The following is a 13,257-nucleotide window of genomic DNA, read 5'->3' on the forward strand; positions in this document are numbered from 1 at the left end:
AACACGGAGAGGATGCACGATGGCGTGATGTGACGGCCTTAATGATGGCGGCTCGAGAACAGCAATTTGTGTCACTTTTGTAAACTATAGTCAATGTTTTGGTTTGCTTGATTTGGTTGGTGAAGTTGTTATTGTGGTCGTCACCTTGTCTGCGAACTCGCTGAAGGCAATTAAGTAGACGTACCGCTAAACTCAATCATTGCGGACACCGAATTTTTGTACTTTAGTGGTCAGATCACCCAAAATTGACACAGTGGCGCCCCCACAGAAAGTTGGAAAAAAATATCTACAAATATTTTTGTTGCTCACAACACAAAGCAAGTCGCAGCTTTGGAACTGGAGAAACGCGTAAATTGGGGCACTCCTCGTCAAGCTGTCGCTCTACGCCATTCGTAATGTAATTTTTTCCGTGACCTCATTCTCAAAATGAAACGTTTGCAAACCGAGGTAATATTTCCCATTCAAATGAATAGAAATGCAATTCATCCGTTCCAGCCGCACAACAACGTTATAGTTACCTTATTTTGATTGTTGTGTGGTTAGAAATAAATACTGTGCAACATCAAAATAGGTGAAAACAATTTACGATGACGAAATAATAGCGGGTTTGCCGACAAATCGCTTTGCGGCGTTTTTGCCATTTCAGGTGCAGTAATGTTTACGTTGACTGTGGGTACTGCTAGTCCTAAATGGGCACCACTTTCATGTGGCTGCCATTTTAGGGGAAAAAAAAAAAAAAAAAAAAAAGATACATGAAGCACAGAGCCAATGATGTTTATGTGGCGCGAGAAAAGTGTGTAACCCAAGGTAATTTTTCTTTTAAAAATAATCATCTTAAACTGATTTGTTCATAAACCAAAGTTCCACTGTGTACGTTTTTTTGCACATGACACTTTTTACTAACCCTAATCCATCCGTCCCTATTGAGCCTTGCCGAGGCGGCCCTGAAGGAGCACATTGTAAAAACTGTGAGAGGAAGTGAGCCTTCACTTGTACGCGGGGCACCGCCACCGTCGACCTCTTGTTACGACGGTGACACGCCGCGCCATAAGTCAACTCCGGGTGACGATGAAGTCAGGTGGCCGGCCGACCCCGGCCTCGCGCTGGTAGACAAACTAAATGCGTTCTCTTTAAACTCGGGCCCGCCAGTCCCTTTTCCTGTAAACGGCGGCCGGGGGTGAATGTGGCATTGTTGGGGTCGACGTCGCAGAAGGCAGGCGGCCGTCACAACAGCAGCAGTGTTCGCACGAGGGCCACCGGCTCCCGCTAGGCCGCAGCTCAGGGCGCACTCAACGTAATTGCTCCAGAGACTGCATGTCTGCAAGGGGGGGGCGGGAAGCGAGGGGGCAGGGTGAGGCAAAAAAGGGCACGAGGGGGCACGAGGGGGGCTCGACCCCGGATAATCTTCGGAGTGATGGATGGCTGGTAATTACTTGTAAAAGGAGCGCCTTTGCGCCGCAGCACAATATTTCAAATGTGTGCTGCAGCCTGGAAGGACGGAAGGGATCTTCATAAACACAGCAAAGATTGGCGCAGATTGGACAAATGTTTGAATTTGAACATGATATCCTTTGCGATCCATGTAGCCGTCTGTCTCACGTCTTGGCGGCCTCAGGATTTCAGAGAGAAGGCGCTCAAACTAACTCCGCTTTGTCAGCTCGGTCAGTCTGCTGACAGATTTGAATGAAAGGCAAAACACGCATACTGTACACACGCTTGTCAAGACTACACTGCCTGACTTTTCACTGCCTTTGTTTTTTTTTTTGTTTTTTTTTTTATCTGCAACAAGCTACATCGACTGTACACAAGCAAATTGGGAAAAAGAAGACTACAACGCTTGAATTGGACTTTGATAGACTGGAGAAGGAGATTGCCACAAATACACTAACACTGCAAAAACTAAAATCAAACCAAAATTAAATATCTTAAAGAAAGGGAAAATAGACTTCTCCTTGTTCTGTCTGCCAAGAGATTTCTTCTTACCAGGAAGTTTTGTCTAGGACCATTTCACTTTTATTAAAAAAAAAAAAAAAAAAAAAAAAAAAAGTGTTATGATTTAGGTAGTATAAATATGCAGGTTTTAAGACGTCAGTAATTTAGGCTAGTTGTCATTACTTGTTTTAAGAAATCTTGCTAAATCTAACTTTATTGGCGTGCCGGTCACCACATATACAGTAGGAATGCACTTTTTAAAAAGTGCTATGACTTAATAATTTGTTACAAATGATTTTGCGGAGCCTAAAGTTACTTCTCACTGACCACTGAGGCCCGGGAACCCCAGTTTGGGAACCACTGTTTTAATGTTTGCCCTCGAGCAACAACGGCTACTTTTCAAGCTGGAAGAACACAAACAAATCCCATTTTTAAATCAGATTTTAAAATTCAGTTATCTGTCCATCTTGAAAAATAAACAGGAAAAAATTGAATTATTTTAATCGATATCATGCTGCGCGCAGTGAGGTAAGGTGTTTTTTTGTTGCTGTTTTTTTTTAAAGTAAACCTTATACACAAAGAAGTGGGTCAAGCATCCTTTCTCTCCGGCAGAGCTTATTTTTACCCTGTTTGTCCTTTGTGCTCAAGCTAATATATTGGTTTGGCTTTCTGTTACAAAAAATAATAATAATAAATAAGAATTAGGCAGGAATTAAAGTCAGCGTTATTTTGCGCTCCATTAACTCCGAGTCAGAACAGACACACTCGCGCGCGCACACGCACACTCCCAGCCGAGACTGCACAAAGACAAAATGCCTGCAAACATTGTCACAAGTTAGCCAGTAGGCAATCGTTGTTGTCTGTGAAAAGATGGCAAACAAAAGCAACTAGATTTGTACACGCACACACACCCAAAACATTTCGTTGCCTGATTTATCCCCATGCAGTAATACAACCACAACCATTGGGGTTCATCCATCCATTTTCCGAGCCGCTTCTCCTCACGCGGGTCGCGGGCGTGCCGGAGCCTATCCCAGCTATCCACGGGCAGGAGGCGGGGTACGCCCTGAACTGGTCGCCAGCCAATCGCAGGGCACATTTAAACAAAACCATTGGCACTCACATTCACACCTACGGGCAATTTAGAGTGTTCAATTAACCTACCTTGCATGTTTTTGGGATGTGGGAGGAAACCGGAGTGCCCGGAGAAAACCCACGCAGGCACGGGGAGAACATGCAAACTCCACACAGGCGGGGCCGGGAATTGAACCCCAGACCTCCGAACTGGGACCTGGAGGCTGCTTCAAAACAAAATGGCTGACTTCCTCTTCAATTACAATCATGGGTCCTTGAATTTTTTTGTTTTGTTTTGTTATGATTGACATGTCCACCCGATGGCATGTCGTTCGGTGAAACTGATGTCGAGGCAAATATTTTTCCCCAACTTTCAAACTTTTTTTTTTTTTTACACATTTAGTATTGGGGAGTCGTGTTTAAGAGCCCTGAAATACATACATTGTCACCAGGATACACGTGTGCAAAAACGTGCGCGTTTTAAGGATTTGTCGAAAGAATAATAATTAAAGGTATCCCAAGAGGAAATCAGCTCCAGCTGGTTTTCGGGGCCCCTTTCCAGTAAAGTATCGTGAAACCCCCCGCATGATCACGCTCCTGCAAAAACATACGTGTCGGCGTACCTTCGATGAGCAGCTCCTGTCCGTGGCTGCCCAGCAGGGTGCGCGACAGGAAGGGCGCAAAGTCCACAAAGATCTCCCTCAGCAGTGGCGCCACCTTCTCCAGAGCTCTCTCCAGTTTTGACGTAATACTGCAGAGGCCGACACGGGAAATGTTTGACCGGGAAATGAAACCACACCACAGTCGACGAGTGCACGAGTACAAATCAATGAAGCAACATTTACACGACCGTTCAAGTCCGCGACCGTGGAGTCACTGATAAATCTTATTGTTAAAATAAATTGATTTTTTCTTCTTTTTTTAAGACTCCAGACCAGCTGTGGGCAAAGTATGGCCTGCAGGCTCTATTTTTTTAATTTACACTATCAAGAGTCTTGTAAAATTTCTTGCATAAATTCTGCAGTTTTCCTGAAATACCGTAAGTCAGCATATTTATTAATTTATTTTGTTGTTATTCATTCATTTCATTAAATCATTGGTGAATTGACTGATTGTAAATGATTAAAATAACAAAAGTAAAGTAATTGTACAGATGCATTTAACATTTGTACTTATTTTCATTAAATAATTGGTGAATTACATATAAATGAGTAAATTCAAAAAGATGAGGAATAATTTTACTTAACTTATTTATTGAATTACCAATAATGGAATAAAACTTATACTATTAAAATAAATGTACATTTTCTATCTATTAAATGCTTTATGATTTGCATATGAATTATTAATGAAATAAAATGGCAATTATTTTACTAAAAACTATTTTCATACTACATCTTTTTTTAAATTAATGATATGTATTCATTTATATTAAATAATTTTATTTAAATCACTTATGTATTTAAAATTTGACCAATTAATTACTATTATATTAATTATAAACAATGCAATAAAAATGTGGAATCATTTCATCATTAAAATAAAGTATTTTACAACGGGAACCTTTTTTTTTTTAACCTCATCAATGAATAACCAGGCCCATCTGTTAATTTGTTTTAGCCCTTGAGCGCCAAGGTTTGCCCAAAATGCGAGGCGTTTTTGCATCATAACATTGCCGTTCATTTCAATTGGTAAAGCTGATTTAAGGTACAAGCGATTTAAGTTACAAGTGTGGTAAATGTGAAGACAAATGGAAATAGCCATTCTTCTGCCAAAATGATTCCAAATTCTGCCCTAAATGCAAGAAATATGAAATAAGCAGGCTCTCTTTGTTTTAGTGGTCTCCATAAAAATCATGTGGCAAGCTGGATGTGGCCCCTGGCCCTTCAGTTTGCCACCTACGACCTCAAGCAATAGTGAAAATGTAAGTTTCGAAACGTGTCACATGGGGAGCGCGTTTCCATTCAACCTCGTCCATGTCATAATGTAACAATGCATTTATTATTGCACTTGCAGCTCGAACTGAATCTAATTTCATTCTGATACACAAAGAGTTTTTTTTTTTTTTTTTGGGGGGGGGGGGGGGGGTTGTTTTTCTGTGAAACTGAGCCATCACTGAGACCAGGGTTACGCCAGGCTAAGGCGGACACAGCTGCCATGGCAACTGATCCCGCATTTGTCTGGAGGAATACACATGAGCGGAGAAAGAGCCGAGCCGAGGCTCTCGGAGCGGGACTGTCACAAACTATTAGAGCCAAAGGGAGATGAGTCAAGGTCACTCGCGCGCACACGCAAAAAAAAAAAAAAAAAAAAAAAAAAATGAAACTAAAAAAGAAATGCGTGCGAGCCCGTGTGTGTTTCAGCCTACAGACACACACACACACACACACACACACACACACACACACACACACACACACGTAGGCGAGAGCAACTTCAATGTGGCGCTCACACACGCCTCCACTGAAGGAAAATGATCAAATTCATACAAGAATCATTCCAGAATTGGAGGACATTTTCTGTTTTTCCCCAAATAATCGATGCGGGAAAATACAGACACGAGCACTTGGTGTGTGAATTACGGTTGCCCTCACGCAAAATGTAACCGTCGCTATAGTTCCAGTGATTTCAAAAATATAATTTCAAACACCAAATAGCTGTAAAGTTTTGTCGATGTATGTATTCCTTGCAATTGTTAAACACGTCTTATCACAGACCTGCTACTAAAACGGTTTAACCATCGAGACGAAGAGCAAATTGTAAGCTACGCGACGGCAACGGAAATTATATCATGCTAATTGCACCAAAGCTAAGCCCTATCTGATATTTTAAATATTTTTTCAGTCTTCATAGAGTGTGTCCTTCAAACCCAGTTAATAATTGCTGTTACTCATTAACAGAAAGACAATGTTTTTTTTTATTGTAATTACCTAGCTAAGTTTGTTCTTAACCAGTTAGCATAGCAGCTAACGCTAACGCTGCAATTAGCATCGATTTGCAACCCTGTTAGAGTAATACTAAAATCAAATTAGCATTCAATAAATGAAATGTAACGTTGGCTATTTGTGAAGGATTCATTCAGCAATGCTTTCTGAAGTGCCTGAGTATTTATAAAAAGGGGCCAAACACAGCAAAAATATATGAATATGACAAAATATATCATAGGAAATGTACCATACCAAAATGTATAATAGTATATTATCTGTTTTTCTTGAAAACATAAGACAAAAATGATGAAATGAATGGTCAAAAATGCGGTTGGCTAAATTGTCTTCCAATTTTGGAATTCTTAACATCAGGGGTGGGGGGCTGAAAACTGAAGCCGGTTGTACCTCATGTTCTCAAGCGTGTCTTCAGGCATGGGCGCCACCGTCTGCACAGCTGGGAGATTCTTACTGGTGGCGCCGTTCGCCAGAGCGGAAGACGACGGCGTCGAGGAGGCCGCGCAAGCAACGGCGGCATCGACGGCTCCTGAACGGAAACAGTCATTTCATTAGGTTTGATTTTTTTATTGTATGATTTTATACAGTACAATACCGTACAGTACTATTTTGTTCTTATTAAAAACAGGAAGGAAGAGGGGAAGGAACAAACGGAGGGCATTTCCATTCATTTCAATGGAGTAAGTCGATTTTCCGATATGACAGATTTGAGTTACAAACCCGGTCATGTAAGTGAAGTACATTGTAAATCAAGGCACCACGGTACCGTGAACCAGCGCCTATTTGCGCTTTGCTATTCGCACATTTCACACACTTTTTCTGTGGAACCAGTCTTCAGCTATTTGCTGAATCAGATCTGGATTCAATTTGTTTTGAGCTCGTTACCTGGCACACAGTTAAAAAAAAAAAAAAAAATTGTTCAAATACAACAACAGGTTTTGACACTTTTTCCTACAGTAAGTGGATTCTCACCCGAATTTAACCAGATCAAATGTTTGCTTTGACATTTGTATAGAATGTGTACTGACTGACTGTCTGCCTCCGACCGCAACGACACCTCCAGAAACAGAAGAAATAATACAAAACAGACAAAAGCCAGTTTGCGTGTGTGAGAGGTTCTCATCAGTATAGTGCAGCAGTCAGCAGAGCTTCCAAGACCAACACCTGATCTTAAACGTGAAGGCCCAACAAGAGATCCACTGATAACCTGAACCAGCATCAGATGTTTTACATGTTCACAATCCACTCCGTTGTCTTTGTCGGAAGCGGGGAATCCCCCGAACAATGTGAGATCACGGGGTGCGCGTCAACGCCTCTGGCTTTCAGATGCGTTGGCCTCATTCCTGCGCAGCGATCAGTGAGGAGAGGGGATTTTTTTTATTTTATTTTTTATTTTTTAAGCCTCCTGTTATATCACGGGTCAAATTGACCCAGTTAAGTTGATTTTCAGCGTGAAACCCCAAGCGCAATCAACATATACAAAGGACCTTGTCATGGGTTTGTTTCACATTTCTGCAAGTTAATGATGAGCAAAAAAATGCGTTTGGGACACTTTTCGATAATTAAAACAAGCCCCGGGTCAAAGTGACCCAAGCACGGACTTCAAAAAACAAAACAAAAAGGTAATAGTGCTTCTTGTGGTCCGTGGCGGTGAGACTGCTAAATGGAAATGAAGGCGCACACGCATTTCCAGTCAACATACGCAGAACAGAACACAACTCCATTCAGCTGTCATATTTCAAGAGAAATGTTTTATTGGCTTGCAGAAGGGGGAATTCTGCAGGCTGACACAAAGCTTTGCATTGTCAGGCTTGGCTGTAAAATGGCCATGGGAGAGCCTACAGCGCCATCTGGTGGAATTGAGGAAAACACGCAAGGAGGAAAAGGGGTTGGGAAATTGGACTAAAATGGTTGTTTGCTTTTGGAATCGTCCTGTCGTGTTACATTGCTTCCGTTCACGGGTCAATGTGACCCCCTTTAACCCAGCATACACGCTTCAAAATTGGATTGAAATTGGTTTTGAAATGTTTACCTTTTAGTTTACTGGATGTGGATTGTCACCCACATTGAACCAGATCATAATCTGGATCCAGTGTGCTCTGAAATTACAGCGTAAAACCCTGCACGGTGTTTCAAAATTAACTGATTCAAAATGGACAAACTTTTTGAAAAATCTTGACCTTTTTTTCCTGTACAGGTTTGTGTGGACTCCCAATCAAAATATAACTGGCTCAAATCAAGATTCAGTTTGGTTCAACTTTCCAGCTACTAATCCACGATATATGGTCGAAATTTGACTCCGATCAGATAGAAAAGTAATCATTTATTAAATATATGTCGTTTCTCACCCAAAATTAACAAGCTCGGATCTGGATTCCATTTGGTTTGACATTACGGCCTCTGACTCGACATGCTCAAAATCGGATTTAAACCAGAAAGGAGGTTTTGATTGATTGATTTCTTTCTTTATTTTAACTTCTTGTGCATTCTCGCGCATAATTAACCAGCTCAGCTCTGGATTCAATTTTCTTTGACACATTTCAATTTCTGTACCTCGATCCTTTTACAATATTGGATTCAATATGGATTGGAGTTTTTTTTATTTAGATTTTTTTTTAAAAATCTTTTTTAAAATTACTGTATGTGGATTCTCGCGAAAATTCAACCAGATCTGATCTGGATTCAATTTGCTTTGATTTTACAACTTCTGCCCCTGTGTGAGTGATGCAAATTTCATTTCAATCAGATCAAAAGCTTCGAGATTCATATTTTTCTTTTCCGGGTATGGATCACCACCCCAGTTTAACTGGATTAGATCTGGTTTCAATTTGGTTTGACATTAAAGCTTCAGACCCAGCATACACATTGCAAACTTGACTCAAATTGGATAAAAACTTTTGATGAGTTCTGGATTCAATTGGCTTTGACATTTTTGACCTGTAACATAAGAGTGTTCAACTTGAAAACGGGTCAATTTGACCCCCAACACGATCGGAGTGTTAACGGAGCTGGCAAGCGAACGTACCCATGGTGTTGATCGTGCTTTTGGGCGTGGCCGAAGCGGCCGCAAAGATGTTGGGGGTCACGGGGCCGGAAGAAGGGCTGCCCCCCACCACAGTGACGGCGAGGCCTCCCAGGGCGGGCTTCTTGACGGGCACCACCACGCTCCTACGCGTCCAAAACGCAACAGTAGGACAGACTCACACATCACGTGAACAGCAGAAACTCGGACAAAAAGGCTCCCGTTACTGCATCTGCATCTATAATAAAAGTCTAGTTGTGACCTCTTCCAAGGCAGATGATCCGCGAGTCCATACAGTCTAAAAAAAGGAAAATGGAAAATGATCAAAGCCGGGAACGTCCGTCCTCGGGGAGTCTGCGTTTCGCTCTTTGGATTTGTGCGGATGTCTGACGACAGCTGCAATCCAGTTGAGGCCCGTTTGGGTCTCGAAGCGAAAGCCCTGCTTGTGTCTGAGGCACCTCTCTGGAAATGCTCAAAGCCAGACAATGCCAAATTCTTCTGTTTCATGTTGCAGGTTACAGCAAAAGCTTGTTTTGTGACCCCGGCATGAACATCTATGGACAGACGAAGACGGGGTGATTGATTTTGTTCCCCTTCAATAAAAAGACAACACAAACGAATTTTTTCCAAATCAAGTTTCATCGCTGCTGGGATTTGCTTTCTTCCTTTCTTCTGACCCTACCAAACACAGGCTTTTTTTTTTTTATATATACAGTTTATTATCCCCCCACCCCCCCCCCCCAGCATTATTAGAATTGCCGCCGATGGATACGAAATTTGATGGATACGTCTATCACAGCAGGACACAAGAAAACATATGAAAAGTATGAAAAGACCCTTGCCCGAAATTGAAAAGCCATTTTTTTTTGTTTGAAACAGCCATTGTCGGGATATTCCAGGGCTCGTACTTTGCCAAATTCACCTAAAGGCCGCCCAATCAGATTTTGGGCTTGGCCCTTTGTTGGGTCGCCGCAGCGAGTCACTTGCATGATTTGTTTGGCACCGTTTTCACGCCAAATTCCCTTCCGGACGCAAACCACCAATTTGTGATCTGCTCTTTCGGCACTAAGCACTTGCCAGGAATCAAACCAGCGTCATCCGTACGAAAGGCAGAAACGTGCACCGCCACACTACTAGTGCCCCAGTCGGTTCAATCCGGAACTATGTTCGAACTATGCTGTCTGATATGGGTGCAGCATGGCGTCAACATACCACAACAAGAAAAGGAAAAAAAACAATAGAAAAAGAAAATTAGCGCGTGCCCGCCGTATAATATGGTGGAGGATGCCTTTGCTATTTTTTCACAACTTGCGATGAATGAGTCGCCTTTTACTGGACCTCAACGACTTTAGCAAGCGAGCGCAGCCGGGTAGGAACGTACGCATTTTAGGGGTCCTCGACACAGAGCTGTCATCTGTGTCTGCCTGAAATGTTGGAGAAAAAAATGTAATCAACTCAAAATCAGACATGGACAACAGTTTCACCCATCAACACAAAATTAGGTGGACAAATAGCTTCAAGGCTGAAATCGAACAGACAGTTGGCCATTTTTGGTTTGAAGCAACCGTTGTGGCCAAATTCCAAGCCTTTCACAAACCCCTACGACAAAATTCACCTAAATGAGCGCCAATCGATAGCAGGTAGGCCCGTCCGAGACTGTTGGCAAACGCTAAACTGTGAAGATTTTTGGACGACAAACGTTTGATGATCCTTCGGCGGAGTCTTTGTCGCTGCCTGCAGTATTAATTATTCATAGTTATCTTGTACTGCATCGCTCCAAAAAACCTTTGGCGCTCTGCCTGACAGCTGCCTGACGACAAAACCAAAAATTGCACAAATTTGGTTTTTCTTCTACTCCGAGCGGAAGATCAAAACTGCGAAGAGCGAGTGAGAAAAGGTGCTTGAAAAGCTCGCTGAAAGTAAGTATTCACATCTCCAGAGGATTTTTTTTTTTTTTTTTTTTTTTTTTTTTTTTTCCTGTGCTCTGAAGCTAACCGATGACAAGCATCATTTATCCGACGGACCTTTGTTCCGCTCTCCCTCGTGAAAGCTCATCGGCAGCTATCAGAACATCTCGCAGAGACGAACGAGGGAACCGCCGGAGGAACGCCGCCTGCGCGGGGGCGCTTACATTAGCCGTGAATAATTCATGAGCGCGCCGCTCATGAATCATGCATGGTTTATTGGGAGCATATTTTATTAACAGGATTGTCTTAATTGAGTTGCACTGAATAAAGTGGGGATTCATCTGGGAATGAATATTAATGAGGCCTGTGGCACGCTATACAATGTGACTGTACAAGCGCTTCCTTTACACGTTCAACAGAGCGCATTTAATATAATCCACGTGTTTTATTTAGTAATACACAAGGAAGATAGCGAGGGAAGATGAAATTGAAACTAATTATCATTTTGCTTCATCACCATGAAGCCAATATGTCACGACGGGCAAGCTCGGGGCGCTCTATTGGAAGGAAGACTGGAATATTTCCGATGTACAACCGCCGCACTCGTGTTATTACATCTACTATTTTATACCAAATTGGAAACTTTTCAAAGGAATCATCATGGGAAGGAACTGGAAATTGAATGGAAAGGTGTCAGATTCAAAGTGGGAAAAAAAAAATCTCAAGATATCTCGAAAGAAACTTGGATGAAATCTTGCCGTTTTAGTTCAATTCCAAGCCAGCCTTCACTTTTGTAAATTCCTGTTTTATTCCCACAAATTCCAGTCAATTCCCATGAAAAGTTTCCAACTTTGAAAGTTCCTGGAATTTTCCAACCCGAACTACAACGAGACAAGCACACCTACTGTACACGTACGAGGATTCCTTTTAAAATGGAGTCTGGGGACCCCTCGAGGTCCACATGCCATAGCTTGGGAATCCGCAAATGAAGTAACATTCCACTTATAGGTTTTATCATTTCAAAAAGTGTAACCGATTGTGTTTGACAAGGTGACAGCCGCGATTTCAGACCAGCGCCATCGAGTGTGCTGCGGGAAGTGATCCAAAAAACAGAAGTATTTAATTACGATACATAACGCATCTTCGTTCATCTCTCCATGCCGGCCGCGTATCGTGACAGGGAGAACAATGAAAATGAGCTCATTATTTTTGTTTCATGGTGTGTCATGTAATTCCCCCCCCCCCAGAATGTAAATCATGTGCCTTGGCGTCGCAAAGATCTGGAAAAGGCACACACCCATGGCAGTAAAAAGGATATTTCCGAATTTGTGGCTAGTGAAAGCAGGTGCGCTCGCCTTCAAGTCATTGTCCTCGCTCCAGTTTGCCTTTTTGACGTTGTCACGTCCAATCTGCGTCCATCACGACGGGCCAACGAAAGGCCCGTCCGTAGCTGGCAGCTCATTGGACGCAGTGAACAAGGTTGAGGAGAGGGGGGCGGGTCGGTCGGACGCCGGGCTAGTTGGTGTGAAAGCGTTTCAAAAATGATACTCTTGGCTGTAGAAACTCATTTGGGGCTGCCACGTCGTATTAGCGGAGCGAGCGCTGAGGCGGACGAGGCCGGACGCGGCGTGGGCGCGAGGCCCGCTTCTGTTTAATCTGTCATCAACACCCTGGAGACCCCCCCGCGCCCCCCCCAGCCGCTATTCATCGGGCTCACCTCGGCGGACACGTATGTTACAATCCCCCCCCATTGTTGCGCTCACCTTCTTACGTCCGGGAGAGCACAAACGCGGTACACAAAGTACAACGAATCTTTTGTGTGTGTGTGGTTTAATCACACACAAAAATATGTTGCTTTTTCTTTGGATTTTTAGTACAAATTCTACTGTTTTATACGCTTAAAATGAGAGGTGGGGGAGAAATGGCCAAACCAGTGGTGGGTAGTAACACGTTTACTGTCCGAGTAGTTTTAATGCAAAATACTTTTGCATTAAAACTCTTTTTTTTTTTTTTTTTTTTTTGTTCACTCTGACGAACCGATTCATTTCGGTTCGTCAGAGAGACTTTTCGCTCGGGCGCCGTCACATGACGATGTTTCGCCAATCCAATGGAGCGCGGCAGTCACATGACCGCACACAAAGTCTCGGCGGACTCAATTAGGTCAAGCAAGCAATTTATGTTTACGTGACAAACTACAAAAAAAAACAGCTATGTGATGCACTGTCTTCTGTGTCTGCCTAAAAAATGTCTGCATTTCAGCCTACTTCTGTTTTCCATATAATCCCTGCCTCGTGAGCTCATTGTGCTGTTTCACATGTATTAAAAAAACAAAAACAAATGTTTTGTGCCTGAATTTGCCTTTATTTATGTTATTTTATAA

At 42.6% G+C, this 13,257-nt stretch overlaps 2 protein-coding genes across 2 annotated transcripts in view; both read right to left on the reverse strand.

Moving 5' to 3' along the window:
* The window catches only part of LOC133405443 (neurobeachin-like), a 132,172-nt gene extending 123,172 nt beyond the window's left edge, over window positions 1–9,000 (reverse strand). The window contains exons 1-3 of the mRNA XM_061682373.1: window positions 8,974–9,000; window positions 6,339–6,477; window positions 3,618–3,757 (exon numbers count right to left, since the gene is read on the reverse strand). Coding sequence (XP_061538357.1) covers window positions 3,618–3,757; window positions 6,339–6,477; window positions 8,974–8,977 — 283 coding nt within the window. The 5' untranslated portion in view covers window positions 8,978–9,000. The remainder of the gene's footprint in view (window positions 1–3,617; window positions 3,758–6,338; window positions 6,478–8,973) is intronic.
* Window positions 9,001–12,295: 3,295 nt separating this feature from the next.
* LOC133405362 (neurobeachin-like) overlaps window positions 12,296–13,257 on the reverse strand; it is an 82,745-nt gene continuing 81,783 nt past the window's right edge. Inside the window, exon 30 of the mRNA XM_061682233.1 lies at window positions 12,296–12,392. Coding sequence (XP_061538217.1) covers window positions 12,296–12,392 — 97 coding nt within the window. The remainder of the gene's footprint in view (window positions 12,393–13,257) is intronic.

The sequence above is a fragment of the Phycodurus eques genome, chromosome 7, assembly GCF_024500275.1.
Source record: "Phycodurus eques isolate BA_2022a chromosome 7, UOR_Pequ_1.1, whole genome shotgun sequence".
Classification (NCBI taxonomy): domain Eukaryota; kingdom Metazoa; phylum Chordata; class Actinopteri; order Syngnathiformes; family Syngnathidae; genus Phycodurus; species Phycodurus eques.